The following is a 14823-nucleotide window of genomic DNA, read 5'->3' on the forward strand; positions in this document are numbered from 1 at the left end:
TATAGACTGCTTTTCTCTACACGTCACCGATTCTGACAGCAAGCCTGAGCAATTACACCGTAATCATCACATAGTACTGCAACCGAGTGGCTCTACTGGCTTAACACCTCTTCGCGAAAGCAACACCCGTTAGCCGTGAGCGTGCTCGAGCTAGGCCATTCTGCCGCTAGCGAAAGGTCTACCAGCGAATTCTTGGGCCTAAATACCTCTTTTGCCAATTGGACTGGACCTTGTTTTGCCGACACAGAGCCCTGCCAACCATAAACTGGTCTAAAATCAGCTACAAGCTAATTTAGCCTTTTTTTGCCGCTGCTAGGAGCTTTTTTACCATTCTGCACAGACACCAGCCTGTTATTAGCCCTGATAGTTACTCCACAATTTACCAGCATCGGACTGTCTCTCACAACAACGCCGGATTCCTGACGTAATCCCTGAGCCCTATTCTGATCCCCACAGCTAGTTTGCAGCTAGCGCAGCTAGCGCCTGCCACAGCTAGCCATTAGCAAACACAATTCTAACAATTCACAACCTCTCTTCGCGCATCGCCATCCGGCTTGGATTCTCTGTCGACACGACCACGTCTGAGCAGGACCACTCCGTCTGGCAGACCACCCCCGGGCTTAACTTAACGCGCGTGCTAGCTTAGTGGAGGTCCTGCTCCATCTACGCTGCCCCCTGGACACTATGATCACTTGGCTTACATAGCTGAGCCTGCCTTGACTGTCAATTAATTCACGTACTCATTCTGTTTCATTTGTGTTTTATCTGTCCGCCTCTTGTTTAAACTCAGCATCTTGTGTAGTTTAATCCGACCTCTCTGCCTAGTCGTCGCCATTTTACCTGTTTGTTGCTGTGTTAGACAGCACCTGTATATTGCTGCTGTGTATCTTTACCTGTTGTTTTAGCTAGCTCTCCCAATCAAGACGCAATCACTTTATGCCTTATTGTAATGTCTCTCTCAATATCATATATGCCTTGCATACTGTGTTCAGGTCTATTAATCATTTCTATTGTTTTTGTTTGCAATGGACCCGCTAGTTCCACTCTCCGTACCTGATACTCTTTGTCCACCCCCCACACATGGTTGACTCACCCATTGAGACAGCATTCCAGAGATACAACCTCTCTTATCATCACCTTCCGTGCTGGGCTTGACTCCGCTTGTACCCGTGCCCCACCATACCCTGTCTGCAACATTATGCCAGAATCTATTCTTACCATGGGCCCATAAATCTGCTCCTGTTTTATCTTTGTCCCAACGCTCTAGCGACCAGTTTTGGATAGCCTTTAGCCGCACCCTTCATCTACTACTCTCTGTTCTCGGGTGATGTGGAGTAAAACCAGGCCCTGCATGTCCCAGTCACCCTCATTTGTTGCGACTTTGTGATCCGAAAAAGCTTGGCCTCATGCCATGTCAACATCAGAAGCTCCTCCCTAAGTTTGCCTTACTCCACCGCTTTAGCACACTCTGTCCTTCGTGTCCGTAATCCTGGCTTAGAAGGCCACCAAAAATTCTGGACTTTCCATACCCAATATAACACTTTCCGTCAAATAGAAACTCCAAAGGGGAGGAGTTGCAATCTACTCGAGATAGCCTGCAAGTTGTCAATACTTTCCATGGGGGTCTATGCCCAAACAGTTCGAAACTTCTAATTTTAAAAATTAATCCTCCATGAATAAGTCTCTCACTGTTGCCGCCTGCTACCGACCCCCTCAGCTCCCAGCTGTGCCATGGAACCATTCTGTGAATTGATCGCTCCCCACTAGCTTCAGAGTTTTCTGTTAGGTGACCTAACTGGGATATGTTAAACACACGGCATCCTACAATCAAGCTTGATCTGCCAATCCACACAAATCATCAAGGAACCCACCAGGTACAAACCCTAAATCGTAAACATGGCACCCTAATGAATTATCCTGACCAACCTCTGCTCCAAATACACCTCTGTGGGTCTTCAAAGATCTCAGCGATCACTCCTCATTGCCTGTTCCGCCAGGGTCCGCGGTCAAACGACACCTCTCATCACTGTCAAACGCTCCCTAAACACTTCTGCGAGCAGGCCGGTCTAATCGACCTGGCGGGTACCCTGGAAGGATATTGACTCATCCCGTCAGTTGAGGATGCTGGTCATTCTTTAAAAGTTACTTCCTCCACCATATTGAGACAAGCATGCTCGTTCAAAAAATCAGAACCAGAACAGATATAGCCCTTGTTCACTCAGACCTGACTGCCCTCGCCAGCAAAAAACATCCTGTGTGCGAACTGCGCGGTTGCATTAAGAACCAGTGTATCTTTCATTTGCCATACAACAAGTATTTTTATGTAAAGTTTATGATYAGTTCTTTGGTCAGATTAGGTGAGTGTCCAAAATATCTCCGGAGATTCTGGMGAATCGATGCTACATATTCACAATGTATAATCAGGATTTGTAGCTCTAAATATGCACATTTTCGAACAAAACATAATTGTATTGTATAACATGATGTTATAAGACTGTCATCTGATGAAGTTGTCCAAAGGTTAGTGATTCATTTTATATCTTTTGCTGGTTTTTGAGAAAGCTACCTTTGCGGTGAATAAATGCGTTTGTGTGTTTGGCTATTGTGGTAAGCTAATATAATTCTATATTGTGTTTTCGCTGTAAAACACATAAAAAATCAAAAATATTGGCTGGATTCACAAGATGTTTATCTTTCATTTGCTGTACACCATGTATTTTTCATAAATGTTTTATGATGAGTATTTAGGTATTTCACGTTGCTCTCTGTAATTATTCTGGCTCCTTTGGTGATATTTTTGATGGTAGCTGCAWTGTAAAACTATGATTTATACCTCAAATATGCACATTTTCAAACAAAACATAAATGTATTGTATAATATGTTATAAGACTGTCATCTGATGAAGTTGTTTCTTGGTTAGTGACTAATTTTATCTCTATTATGTCGGTTTTGTGAAAGCTACCTATGCGGTGGAAACATGGTGAAAATATGCGGTTGTGTGTTTGGCTATTGTGATTAGCTAATAGAAATACATATTGTGTTTTCGCTGTAAAACATTTTAAAAATCGGAAATGATGGCTGGATTCACAAGATGTTTATCTTTCATTTGCTGTATTGGACTTGTGATTTCATGAAAATTATATTATATGATATCCCTGTCCCGTTAGGCTAGGCTATGCTAGTCAGCTTTTTTGATGAGGAGGATCCCGGATCCAGGAGAGTGAAGCGGTAGAGGTTTCTGGACTACCCATCCCGGATCCGGGATCATTCTCATCATAAACGCTGACTAGCATAGCATAGCCTAGCGCCACAGGGATATAATATAATTTCATGAAATCACAAGTCCAATAGGGCAAATGAAAGATAAACATCTTGTGAATCCAGCCAACATGTCCGATTTTTTAAATCTTTTACAACGAAAAAACAACATATATTTATGTTAGGCCTGCACCACAATATCCAAAAAACACACCGCCATTTTTTCACAGAAAAGATAGCTTTCACAAAACCCACAAATAGAGATAAAATTAATCACTAACCTTTGAACAACTTCATCAGATGACAGTCATATGACATCATGTTATACAATACATTTATGTTTTGTTCGATTATGTGCATTATAGCCACAAATCGTGGTTTTACATTGGCGCCATGTTCAGAAATGGCTCCAAAATAGCGAAAGTAATTACAGATAGCCACGTGAAATACAGAAATACTCATCATAAAACTTGATGAAAAAACATGTTGTACATATAATTAAAGATAAACATCTTGTGAATCCAGCCAACATGTACGATTTTTTAAATGTTTTACAGCGAAAACACAACATGTATTTATGTTAGCTCACCACAATATCCAAAAACACACCACCATTTTTTCACAGAAAAGATAGCTTTCACAAAACCCACAAATAGAGATAAAATGTATCACTAACCTTTGAACAACTTCATCAGATGACAGTCATATGACATCATGTTATACAATACATTTATGTTTTGTTCGATTATGTGCATATTATAGCCACAAATCGTGTTTCACATTGACGCCATGTTCAGAAATGGCTCCAAAATAGCAAAAGGGTAATTTACAGATAGCAATGTGAAATACAGAAATACTCATCATAAACTTTGATGAAAGATACATGTTTAACATATAATTAAAGATACACTGGTTCTTAATGCAACCGCTGTGTTAGATTTAAAAAATAACTTGCCATACGAGTTCTGTTTTACTCACAGATATAATTCAAACAGTTTTAGAAACTTCAGAGTGTTTTCTATCCAACAGTAATAATAATATGCATATCATATGATCTAGGACAGAGTACGAGGCCGTTTAATTTGGGCACAAATTCATCCAAAAGTGAAAATGTCGCCCCCTAGTCTTAAGAAGTTTTTAAGAACAAATTCTTATTTTAACCCAAACCCTATCATAACCCATAATATAAGGCTGCATTTTACCATTGTTTATAACAGGAGCCTAAACCATGTATAGCTACACAATATGTTCAAAAGCTGTCACCTACCTTCTACATGTCCCATCTGAGTAGGCTTATGTATTAGGCTAGGTCAAATGTAAGACTAAGGAGTGGTTTCACGGAATGTGGCTGGAGATTTTCCATTGATCTTGCTTTTTAGTCCAGGACTAGCCTTCATCTTTGTAAATGAAAACCTCTACATAATGTTTAAGGACAGTAATGGGGTAAGTCAAATTAGCTTTTGAATTTCCTGTGTTTTTTGGCTTCAGACATACGCTAATATTTCACTTAATTAATATTAATTWAAAAAACTATTAAGAATCAGTGGTTATGAATCATTAATTTTAAATGTGAAAAAATGTGTGTACCAATCGCAGATTGTCCCTTTTAATGGTCTGTTTTAATACTAAATTAGATGAAGGATAACTGGCATCGGTCCAGAATCTCTACCACAGCAGCAAAGGAAACCAGTACTGTACAATGCAGTAAAAAACTTGGCAAACAGTTTTCTCCCCAAAGAATATCATTAATCTGTAATAGATACACACCTGCCCTCTGACCCAGGTTTATTGTTGGGGTTGTAAGTGCTGTGTTGTGTTTTCCTCTGTGTCTCTGTAAAACCTGTTTCTGTCTCTAGTTGTTTTTCTCTTTTTCTCTGTCCTACAGCAGTCTCACTTGCTCTGGCTTTGAATGGAGTCTTCACAAACACTATCAAGTTGATAGTTGGCAGGTAAATAAATAATGCAATACACCAACTAGACTCAACCACTGTTTGGGAAAAGGTTTGATTATATGTCAATGCAGAGTACTGTACCTTATCTTGATTGGCATTCACATTCAGTTATGCTGGGTGTCATTTTCAAAATTTAACTAAATGCCTTTGTCGTGTATTTGTCACGACTTCTGCCAAAGTRGGTTCCTCTTCTTGTTGGGGCGGTGTTCGGCGGTCGACGTCACCAGTCTTCTAGCCATCGCCGATCCATATTTCGTGTTCCATTTGTTTTGTCTTGTTTTCACACACACCTGGTTTCAATTCCCTAATTACATGTTGTATATTGTCCCTCTGTTTCCCCCAATGTCCTTGTCGGGAATTGTTTATTTGTAAGTACTCGTGCTATGTGTTACTGGTGCGCTACGGGTTTTGTACCCATGTGTTTGTTGTTTTGTATGCCGTTAGTTTTATATATTAAACTGCTCCGGCTACTCACCAAGTTCTGCTTTCCTGCGTTCCCTGCCACCAGTTACGCCCCCCTTACAGTATTGAAAGTTAACTTCAGGTGGCATAAGCTATAACAAACCCCTTTCTCTTAAGGATCCAATGCTTATTTTCAATTTATGCCTAAAATTACAAACCCAAATCTAGCTGCCTAAAGCTCAGGATGTCACACCCTGACCTTAGAGAGCCCTTTTATTATCTATTTGGTTAGGTCAGGGTGTGACTTGGGTGGGCAAATCTATGTGTTCTATTTCTTGGTTGGCGGGGTATGGTTCCCAATCAGAGGCAGCTGTCTATCGTTGTCTCTGATTGGGGATCATACTGAGGCAGCCTGTTTTCCACCTGAGTTTGTGGGATCTTGTTTTTATACTGTTACTGTGTAGCCTGCAGAACGTTACGTTCGTTTATTCTTTTGTTGTTTTGTTGGTGTTCATCTTAATAAAGAAAGATGTACACTTACTACGCTGCACCTTTGTCTCATTCCAACGACGGACYTAACGCAGGACCTGAAGCAAGGATATGCATATTCTTGATACAATTTGAAAGGAAACACTTTGAAGTTTGTGGAAATGTGAAATTAATGTAGGAGAATATAAGACATTAAATCTGGTAAAAGATAATACACAGAAAAGAAAAAAACGCATGTTTTTTTWATTTTTGAAATGCAAGGGAAAGGTCACAATGTACTAATCCAGGTTAGGTGCAGTGTATGTGCAACGTTTTAGACTGATTCAATGAACCATTGCATTTCTGTTCAAAATTGTTGTATCAAGACTGCCCAAATGTGCGTAATTGGTTTATTAATACATTTTCAAGTTCATAACTGTGCACTCTCCTCAAACAATAGCATGGTATTATTTCACTGTAAAAGCTACTGTAAATTGGACAGTAGAGTTAGATTAACAAGAATTTAAGCTTTCTGCCTATATCAGATATGTCTATGTCCTGGGAAATGTTCTCGTTATTTACAACCTCATGGTAATCACATTAGCCTACATTAGCGCAACCGTCCCGTGGAGTGGAGTGGGTGGGGTGGGTGGGGTGGGGGCACCGATCCCGTAGAGGTTAACTTCTCTGCGCTACGGATCCCTTTTACGGGATCATTTTCCTAAACAACCGCTGAATTGCAGGGCGCAAAATATTACAAAAAATATTTATAATCATGCAATCACAAGTGAAATATACCAAAACACAGCCTAGTTTGTTGTTAATCCACCTATCGTGTCAGATTTTGAAAATATGCTTTACAGAGAAAGAAATCCAAGCTTTTGTGAGTCTATCAATCAATGCTACAACAGCTAGCCCCAAATTAGCATGGTCACGAAAGTCAGAAAGGCTATAAAAATTAATCGCTTACCTTTGATAATCTTCGGATGTTTGCACTCACGAGACTCCCAGTTACACAATAAACGTTATTTTTGTTCGATAAATATTACTTTTATAACAAAAAAACGCCATTTGGGTTGTGCGTTATGTTCAGAAAACTACAGCCTCGTTCTGGTCCTGAAAGGCAGAAGATAATTCCCAAACGTATCAGATTCAAAAATATCACAAAAATATTTATAATCATGCAATCACAAGTGAAATATACCAAAACACAGCTTAGTTTGTTGTTAATCCACCTATCGTGTCAGATTTTGAAAATATGCTTTGCAACGAAAGCAATCTAAGCTTTTGTGAGTGTATCAATCAATGCTAGAACAGTTAGCCTTATATTAGCTTGGTTAGCTTGGTCACGAAAGTCAGAAAAGCAATAAAATTAATCGCTTACCTTTGATAATCTTCGGATGTTTSCACTCACGAGACTCCCAGTTACACAACAAATGTTATTTATGTTCGATAAATATTACTTTTATAACAAAAAACGCCATTTGGGTTGCGCGTTATGTTCAGAAAACCAAAGCCTTGTTCCGTTCGACGAATATTCCAAAAAGTATCTGTAATGGTCGTAGAAACATGTCAAATGTTTTTTATAATCAATCCTCAGGTTGTTTTTAACAAACATAATCGATAATATTTCAACCGGACCGTAACCTATTCAATAAGAGAGAAAAAGAAAATGGAGAGCTACCCTCTCGAGCGCAGGAACTAATCAGAGGACACCTGACTACTTTTGAAAAATCTCGCTAATTTTTCAAAATTAAAGCCTGAAACTATGTCTAAAGCCTGGTCACAGCCTGAGGAAGCCATTGGAAAAGGAATCAGGTTGATATCCCTTTAAATGGAAGAAAGACGGGCCAGGAAACACAGATAAAAAAWAAAAAATCACTTCACTTCCGGAAATCACTTAGATTTCCTCAGGTTTTCGCCTGCAGAATCAGTTTTGTTTTACTCACAGACAATATTTTGACAGTTTTGGAAACTTTGGAGTGTTTTCTATCCTAATCTGTAAATTATATGCATATTCTACGATCTGGACCTGAGAAATAGTCCGTTTACCTTGGGAACGTTATTTAAAAAAATATATATATAATCTGACCCCTAGCGTGTTAAGAGAGCGGTTGATTTAAGTGTATTTTTTCCATTCTCTACAGGCCCAGGCCAGACTACTTCCAGCGCTGTTTCCCAGATGGACAGGTGAATATTAAGATGCTGTGCACCGGAGAACCAGACCTAGTGTCAGAGGGACGCAAGAGTTTCCCCAGCAGCCACTCCTCCTGTGAGTACCAGTCAGTCACCAGCCACAACACTGAAACCTCTTAAATTAAAGTCCCCATATTTGGGGACCCCATTTGATTTTTAAATTAAATTCAGTCTGGTATGAGAACGGTAGCCCCATCCTGCAAAATCCGGGTGTCTGCCGAAAATTGAGTATCTTGGATATTGATCTGAGCCTTAAAATCTTTGGTGTGACTTACTAGCATATATGGGCATAAAAATGTATACGGGCAGACTGAGCCGATTACCTKATTTCAAGGTTGCTACCTACATTCCGGTTAGCATTGTGAAGCATAAACGAAATAAACCAAGAATAGGTTGATTCACACCGAAAGCCGGGACTCCACAGATCATGAGGATGTCTTTTTTGCCTGCCTGTAACCTACCATTATTGATCACCAGCCCCGAAAGTTAAAATGTTTATTTTACACGTTTTCACCAAACGGCAAACATCTTACAAGGTAAGCTTAGATTTAGTCTGTGTTTGAGCTATAGCTACATGGGGGGTACAAAATTAATCCTTAGGTTGGTAGGAACAAATCTAGCCTATTGCAATGTTATCTGATTATGTATAACTTGATGGCAACATCAAATGTCCACGAGTGACTATATCTTGCGCATTAAACATATCATGAAAACACTTCGATATCCCCTGTGTGTCCCCCGACACCACCACAATGTTTGAGGGATTGGTGTTGTAGATTTTTTTTTTATAGCGAACAATAACTTTCAAGCACATCCAGTGTGCAAAAACAGTGCAATTACCACATTCAGACATTTTGGAGAGGTTGAAAGGACACTTGAATGTACCCTGGAAACCCTGTAACACCACCACAATGTTTGAGTGAGGTTGATATGGTAGAAATTGTGTTTTTATACCGAACAAAATTAGGGATTGCAAATATATAATAGCACTGGAATTATCTAATTTACAGACATATGCCACTTTGGAAAGGTTTAGGGACACTTGAAAACGTCCCATGATCACACCTGACAGCACTTACTAAAACATCTGCCCATTTCTAGTTGTTAGGTCTATCAATACAATTTTTTTCTGATATTGTTCACATGTTGTGGAAGCCATCTGATGTGTTTCCAGCTCTGGACATCAATAATTCACAATAATTCACTTACAGCTTGTCAATTGAAAGATAACTTAAAAAAATAAAAAAAGAAGAAGGTTATTTTGTGTGTGTTTGATCTTGTGTGTTCTGAACTATGTACCTCCTGTCTTCTGATAATTTCTTCCTAATTTCCCAGATGTTTTCTTTCCAAATATACCACGTTTCGGCATGTCAGAATCATTTATTTATTTTTAGCTGGAAATCAACATTTTGACATTACATTTAAGTTAATCAGTATGTTTTAGGGATCAGCTTGAGCCAGTCGAGGCACATAATCACTAATCTTGATTAGAGCTGTGGTGGTCATGAAATTTTGTCAGCCGGTTATTGTCATGCTTAATACTGAGGGTCTCTCGGTAATTGAATACACGTTTATCTTCTCCAGGCGTCAACGCATGCATACATGCCGCTAATTCAGGCCTTTGCAACATCTACATTTTAAAAAGTCTAATAAATCAATTTAATACACCATCACAATAAATCCACTATTTATTTTAGGCAGGTCTAAAGAAACACGATATGAAGAAAATGTATTTTAGAAGAACAGAATATGAGTTGGCCTACATTCTGTTTTCTGGCTAGGCTGTAGGCTTGTTCATTTAGATATGCTTATTTTTTATATATTTTTAATTTAAAAAATGTAACCTTTTATTTAACTAGGCAAATCAYTGAAGAASAAATTCTTATTTACAATGCGCTGGGCCAATTGTGCYAATTGTGCGCCGCCCTATGATACTCCCAATCTCAATTTTTGAGATATGATGTTTTTACACAGCTGCAACTTAATTTGGTCACTATAAACCTATGCTGTTTTTGCTTTTGATTAATTCTCACCACTGAAAACCTTGATGCAGAATTTAGCTGGATATATTTCCTTATATTCACTCTCTGAACATGTGACATGTTGTGGAATAAGACAATCACTGTGATATTTTTTCACATGGTACTTCACTACAACCATCAGAGATTGCATGTTCAAACTCTGACGTCAGTTTTATAAAAAATTGATTGGACCTAAGAAGTTTTCAAAAGGAATCCCTGAGATAGTATTCAGTCATCACTTAAGGCCATGCACATTATACACTTCATCTCTTTACCATAAAACTGGCCAAAATGCTCTACAAAAGATACTAGTAAAGTTAGGCATATTGGCAATGCCTGTATTGGCCTATCAATATTGTTCTTCTCAGACCATGTTAACATTTTAAAACTGCAGCTTCCTTGAACCCATAGCAAAGTTGATACTGCCGTGAGATTTAAAAACTTTAAAAACCATGACCAGAGAGAAATTGATATCAATGGTATTGGTTGTAGTGAAAGGCTATCTTTTAGTGACAGGCCAGTTTTAGTCAAAGGCCATGCTGCAGCAGGAGACTGTAGTTGATGTTGTTGATGTGGGCTCTTCCCTATGTGATTTAAAAAATATATATATTATAATACATTTCCTGTTAAAATGATAAAATACAATTCTAAGCTATGAGTAAATGTCTACTTGTTCATTGTTTTGTATTTTGATATAGTATAATGCAACTGAATATACAACTATCAGGGGGGTGGCTGGGTAATATTAATATGAATTTGCATCAGACCACTTCTGGGAGGATTCTGACAAGACACTGGCAGTGTACTGATTGTACTGGGGTGACAGGTAGCCTAGTGGTTAGAGTGTTTGGCCAGTAACAGAAAGTTTGCTGGATCGAATCCCCGAGCTGACAAGGTAAAATGATGTTGTTCTGTCCCTGACTAAGGCAGTTAACCCACTGTTCCCTGGTAGGCTGTCATTGTAAATAATACTTTGTTCGTAACTGACTTGCCTAGTTAAATAATTATTTTGTAAAAATCTGGGCAGTCATTCAATATATGGAGCTGAGCCCGGCAGCCGGACTCGGGCTGATTTGAATCAGTTTCGGCAAACCGGAATAGGGCCGCGATTGGGCCGAATCCACTTTGCTAGCTGGGCACCTATGGGCTCTAGTCAAAAGTAGTGCACTATAGGGAATAGGGTGCCATAGTTGGCATTGATCCTGACTAGAAGCATTCACAGTATGATTAGATAATTGGAGGGGAAAAAACCTTCCATTTCGTTAGGCTTATTGTAATCACAGATGATCTATTATATTGAGAAGATAGTTGACTGACTGCTCTAATAATGGAAATAAATGTCCTCAAAGATGGAAGGAAGTGGGGGGAGGTAAGATCAGGTGGATCCATTCTAGCCAATGAGAGGGCAGATACGCGTGTGAACAACAGACACAATTTGGTTATATAGTTGCTAAAATGCCACGGGCTTCAATTTAATCAGTGCTTTCGTAACAACCTAACCACTACGAAACGTATATTAGATCAAATAAGCCTCAAGTAGTAAATTAGCAATTCCAATTTCTGTTGACCAAATAATAATTTTTGTGGACAGATCTTGGGCGGAGTAAAACCCTCTTTCTTCTCCTCTTCCATCTCTCCTGTAATACAGAAGTCTTTAGCTGTAATGAAATGTGTCCCTGTGACAATATGATATCTAGCCTACTGATAGAGGTATGTTTGAGATTGACTACATTGCAGTCAGACTAGAGCAGAATCACTGATCTACAAATCATATTGCATCCCCAATAACTACACATTATGTGATCAAGGGGCTGTTGCGGTGACTATTGAGTAATGGTAATCTCCTTTTATMCACTCTGGACATACCTAACTGGACATAACCAACTGGACATACCCAACTTGCTAATGACCATCAAGTTGCTAATTGCCTGGTACTCAGGGCTCTATTGTTCCTCTAACCACTCTGACATCAATACAAATTCAATCGAAAATCACATCAGACACTTATCATCAAAACAGTATCTTGCTTTTAAAACTTACATCACTGTGATTGATCAATTTGAAGAAAGACGTTGAACAACAGGTTGAAACTGAGTGGGAWACATGGTCATTGTGGATGCATATGGATAAGCCTAACACAACACAGCTGCTCCTTTTATCTTCTTCACTGATGTCATTCTTCCTGCTTGCACTCCTTAATTTGTTTATTTTTTTCTCTACTTTTATATTTTCTCTTACAATTCTCTAGTTCTTTTCTGAGCTCTTCTAGCTCCTCTTCTTCACTCTCCCTCTCCTCTGTTCCTCTCTGCTCATTTGCTCTGGTCCTTGTTTTTGCTGGTAGCTTTCTGTCTTCAGCTCCAGCCCCTTCTGCAGCTCCTACAACAGCTCCTAATCCCACGGCTCCTCCACCTGGCACAGACCCAACACCCAAAATAGGTTATGAGGGGGTGGGAAGACACCTTCTCCGTCTGCTGGTGGAGGATTTGGCAGTGGCAGATACAAGGGGGGCCCCACGAAAGGGTTCCCCTCTGAGAAATGCCAGCTAGGCTTCTTCTTTTTCTTTTTCTTCTTCCTCTCTTTTCTCTGGTTCCACTTCCTTTAGCATCTTACAGATTTATCTTTTGCATTTTCTGCTTCTCTCTCCCACTTTCTGAAATCGTCCCACTTCAGTTTAACTTTCAAGTTGGCCTCTCATAGACTGCAGTTTTTCTGTGCTCAGTGTCCCATCAATAGGGAAATGTCCATCTTGTCCACTCTTCTGTTTGGTTCAGTACTCCCCTACCAATTTTTTTGCTATTACACTACACCTCCCTTTTGGTTTCTAGCACGGATCCCCCATCCTACTCTTACTTTTTCACTTTTCCATACTCAAACCCTTTGTTGAACTCTTTAGAAAAAAAGGCCTGCTTAACACGTCATCCCACACTCACACAACTCTCACACCGGGGCTAAACCCCTGTTCAGTTAATTAGTCAAACACACAATACTCTCATCCACATTCACTTAGAACTATTCCCAAACACACTCAGTAATCCCCCGTATTACTTGTTGTTACCTCCTATGCATACATATGTGTCTTCTGTGGTAACTCTATAGTCTCCATAGTCACCATAGTCTCCACTGTATCTATAGTCCCTGAGCATCAATAGCAATAGCATCCATAGTCCCTATAGTTATAGCATCTATGGTCCCTACAGCATCTATAGTCCCTCAGCATCTACAGTCCCTCTGAATCCATAGTATCAATAGTTTATATAGTCATAAATGCTATGGTCTCCATACACTCTATAGTCTTGCCAATTCTTCTACATAAATGCTATTACCATTGATTCTCAGACCACGTAGACACGTCTCATATAAATGCCTACAGACAACTGTCAGTGGGGTCTCTCTTGCCCTCACTCTAGCCTTCTCCTAAGACTAGTTCTAGCCTTCTTCAATATCTTTTTGTTCAGTTTTATTGGTTTTACAATTTTTATTTTATTTTTATACAAATTCATTTAAATTGACTTACTGAAATTCAGTAGACGTGTCACTCAGAGATTCACAGATCGGGTATCTTCCCCCGGGCAGCTCACAGTAAAATAATCATATGGGTGGGTCCACGTCATCTTTGGTCAGACAGGAATTTTCCTTGCACGCCTTCACACGGAATGCACCATCGGTGTTCCCTCACAGAACTTCACTGGGATGCTCCACAAGTGGAATCACTGATACCTTCGTGACGACAAGACTGTGGTGGAAATTCAACACCGGGGACACCCGAAGTCAATATTAAATGAATCACTCTATATTGTKAGCAAGCTGAAAGGTTCCAACAAACGTGATGCACTATAGTGAACGTCTGTAAGCAGCTCTCTCGGTGTGTTCCCTTCAGTTCTGCTTACACAGTTCTGCTTACACAGAAATATTTGCATGATTTACATTACTCATCATTAACGTTGGCTCCTGCATGTGACTGACCAATACCTCACAAGGCTTCCTCTCTTCAAATTGAGACTTTAAAACTGAGATACCTCGGTTCTAAAGCAATGTTCTGGGTGTACTGCAAAGTTGCTTATCGGTGATAGTGATACTTCCTCCATACACGATCAGTCAGTCACCTGCATGAACCATCTAAGTGGTTATTAGAAAAGTAGCATTGAGTTGATACACAAACAGAAAAATGTCCCTCACAGTACTTTACACCACTACAGAAAATACAGAAATGCCAGTGGTGGAGGTGTTGCTGTTCATATTCAGAACCACATTCCTGTAAAGATTAGAGAGGATCTCATGTTAAATACTGTTCAAGTAATATCGCTACAAGTTCATCTGCCTCACCTAAAGCCCATTATTGTGGGAAGCTGCTATAGACAACCAAATGCTAACACCTGGATAATGTGTGAAATGCTTGAACATTTATGTGATATCAACAGAGAGGTATAATTTAAATATTGACTGGCTTTCATCAAGCTGCCCACTCAAGAAAAAGCTTCAGACTGTAACCAGTGCCTGTACCCTGGTTCAGGTTATCAGTTAAACT

At 39.5% G+C, this 14823-nt stretch overlaps 1 protein-coding gene across 1 annotated transcript in view; it reads left to right on the forward strand.

Annotated features, from left to right (window-relative positions):
* Positions 1–14823, forward strand: part of LOC111977697 (phospholipid phosphatase 4) — a 109554-nt gene that overhangs the window by 73986 nt on the left and 20745 nt on the right. Inside the window, exons 4-5 of the mRNA XM_070448385.1 lie at positions 5145–5208; positions 8229–8353. Of these exons, the coding sequence (XP_070304486.1) occupies positions 5145–5208; positions 8229–8353 (189 nt within the window). The remainder of the gene's footprint in view (positions 1–5144; positions 5209–8228; positions 8354–14823) is intronic.

Source organism: Salvelinus sp. IW2-2015, linkage group LG18 (genome assembly GCF_002910315.2).
Source record: "Salvelinus sp. IW2-2015 linkage group LG18, ASM291031v2, whole genome shotgun sequence".
NCBI lineage: Eukaryota > Metazoa > Chordata > Actinopteri > Salmoniformes > Salmonidae > Salvelinus > Salvelinus sp. IW2-2015.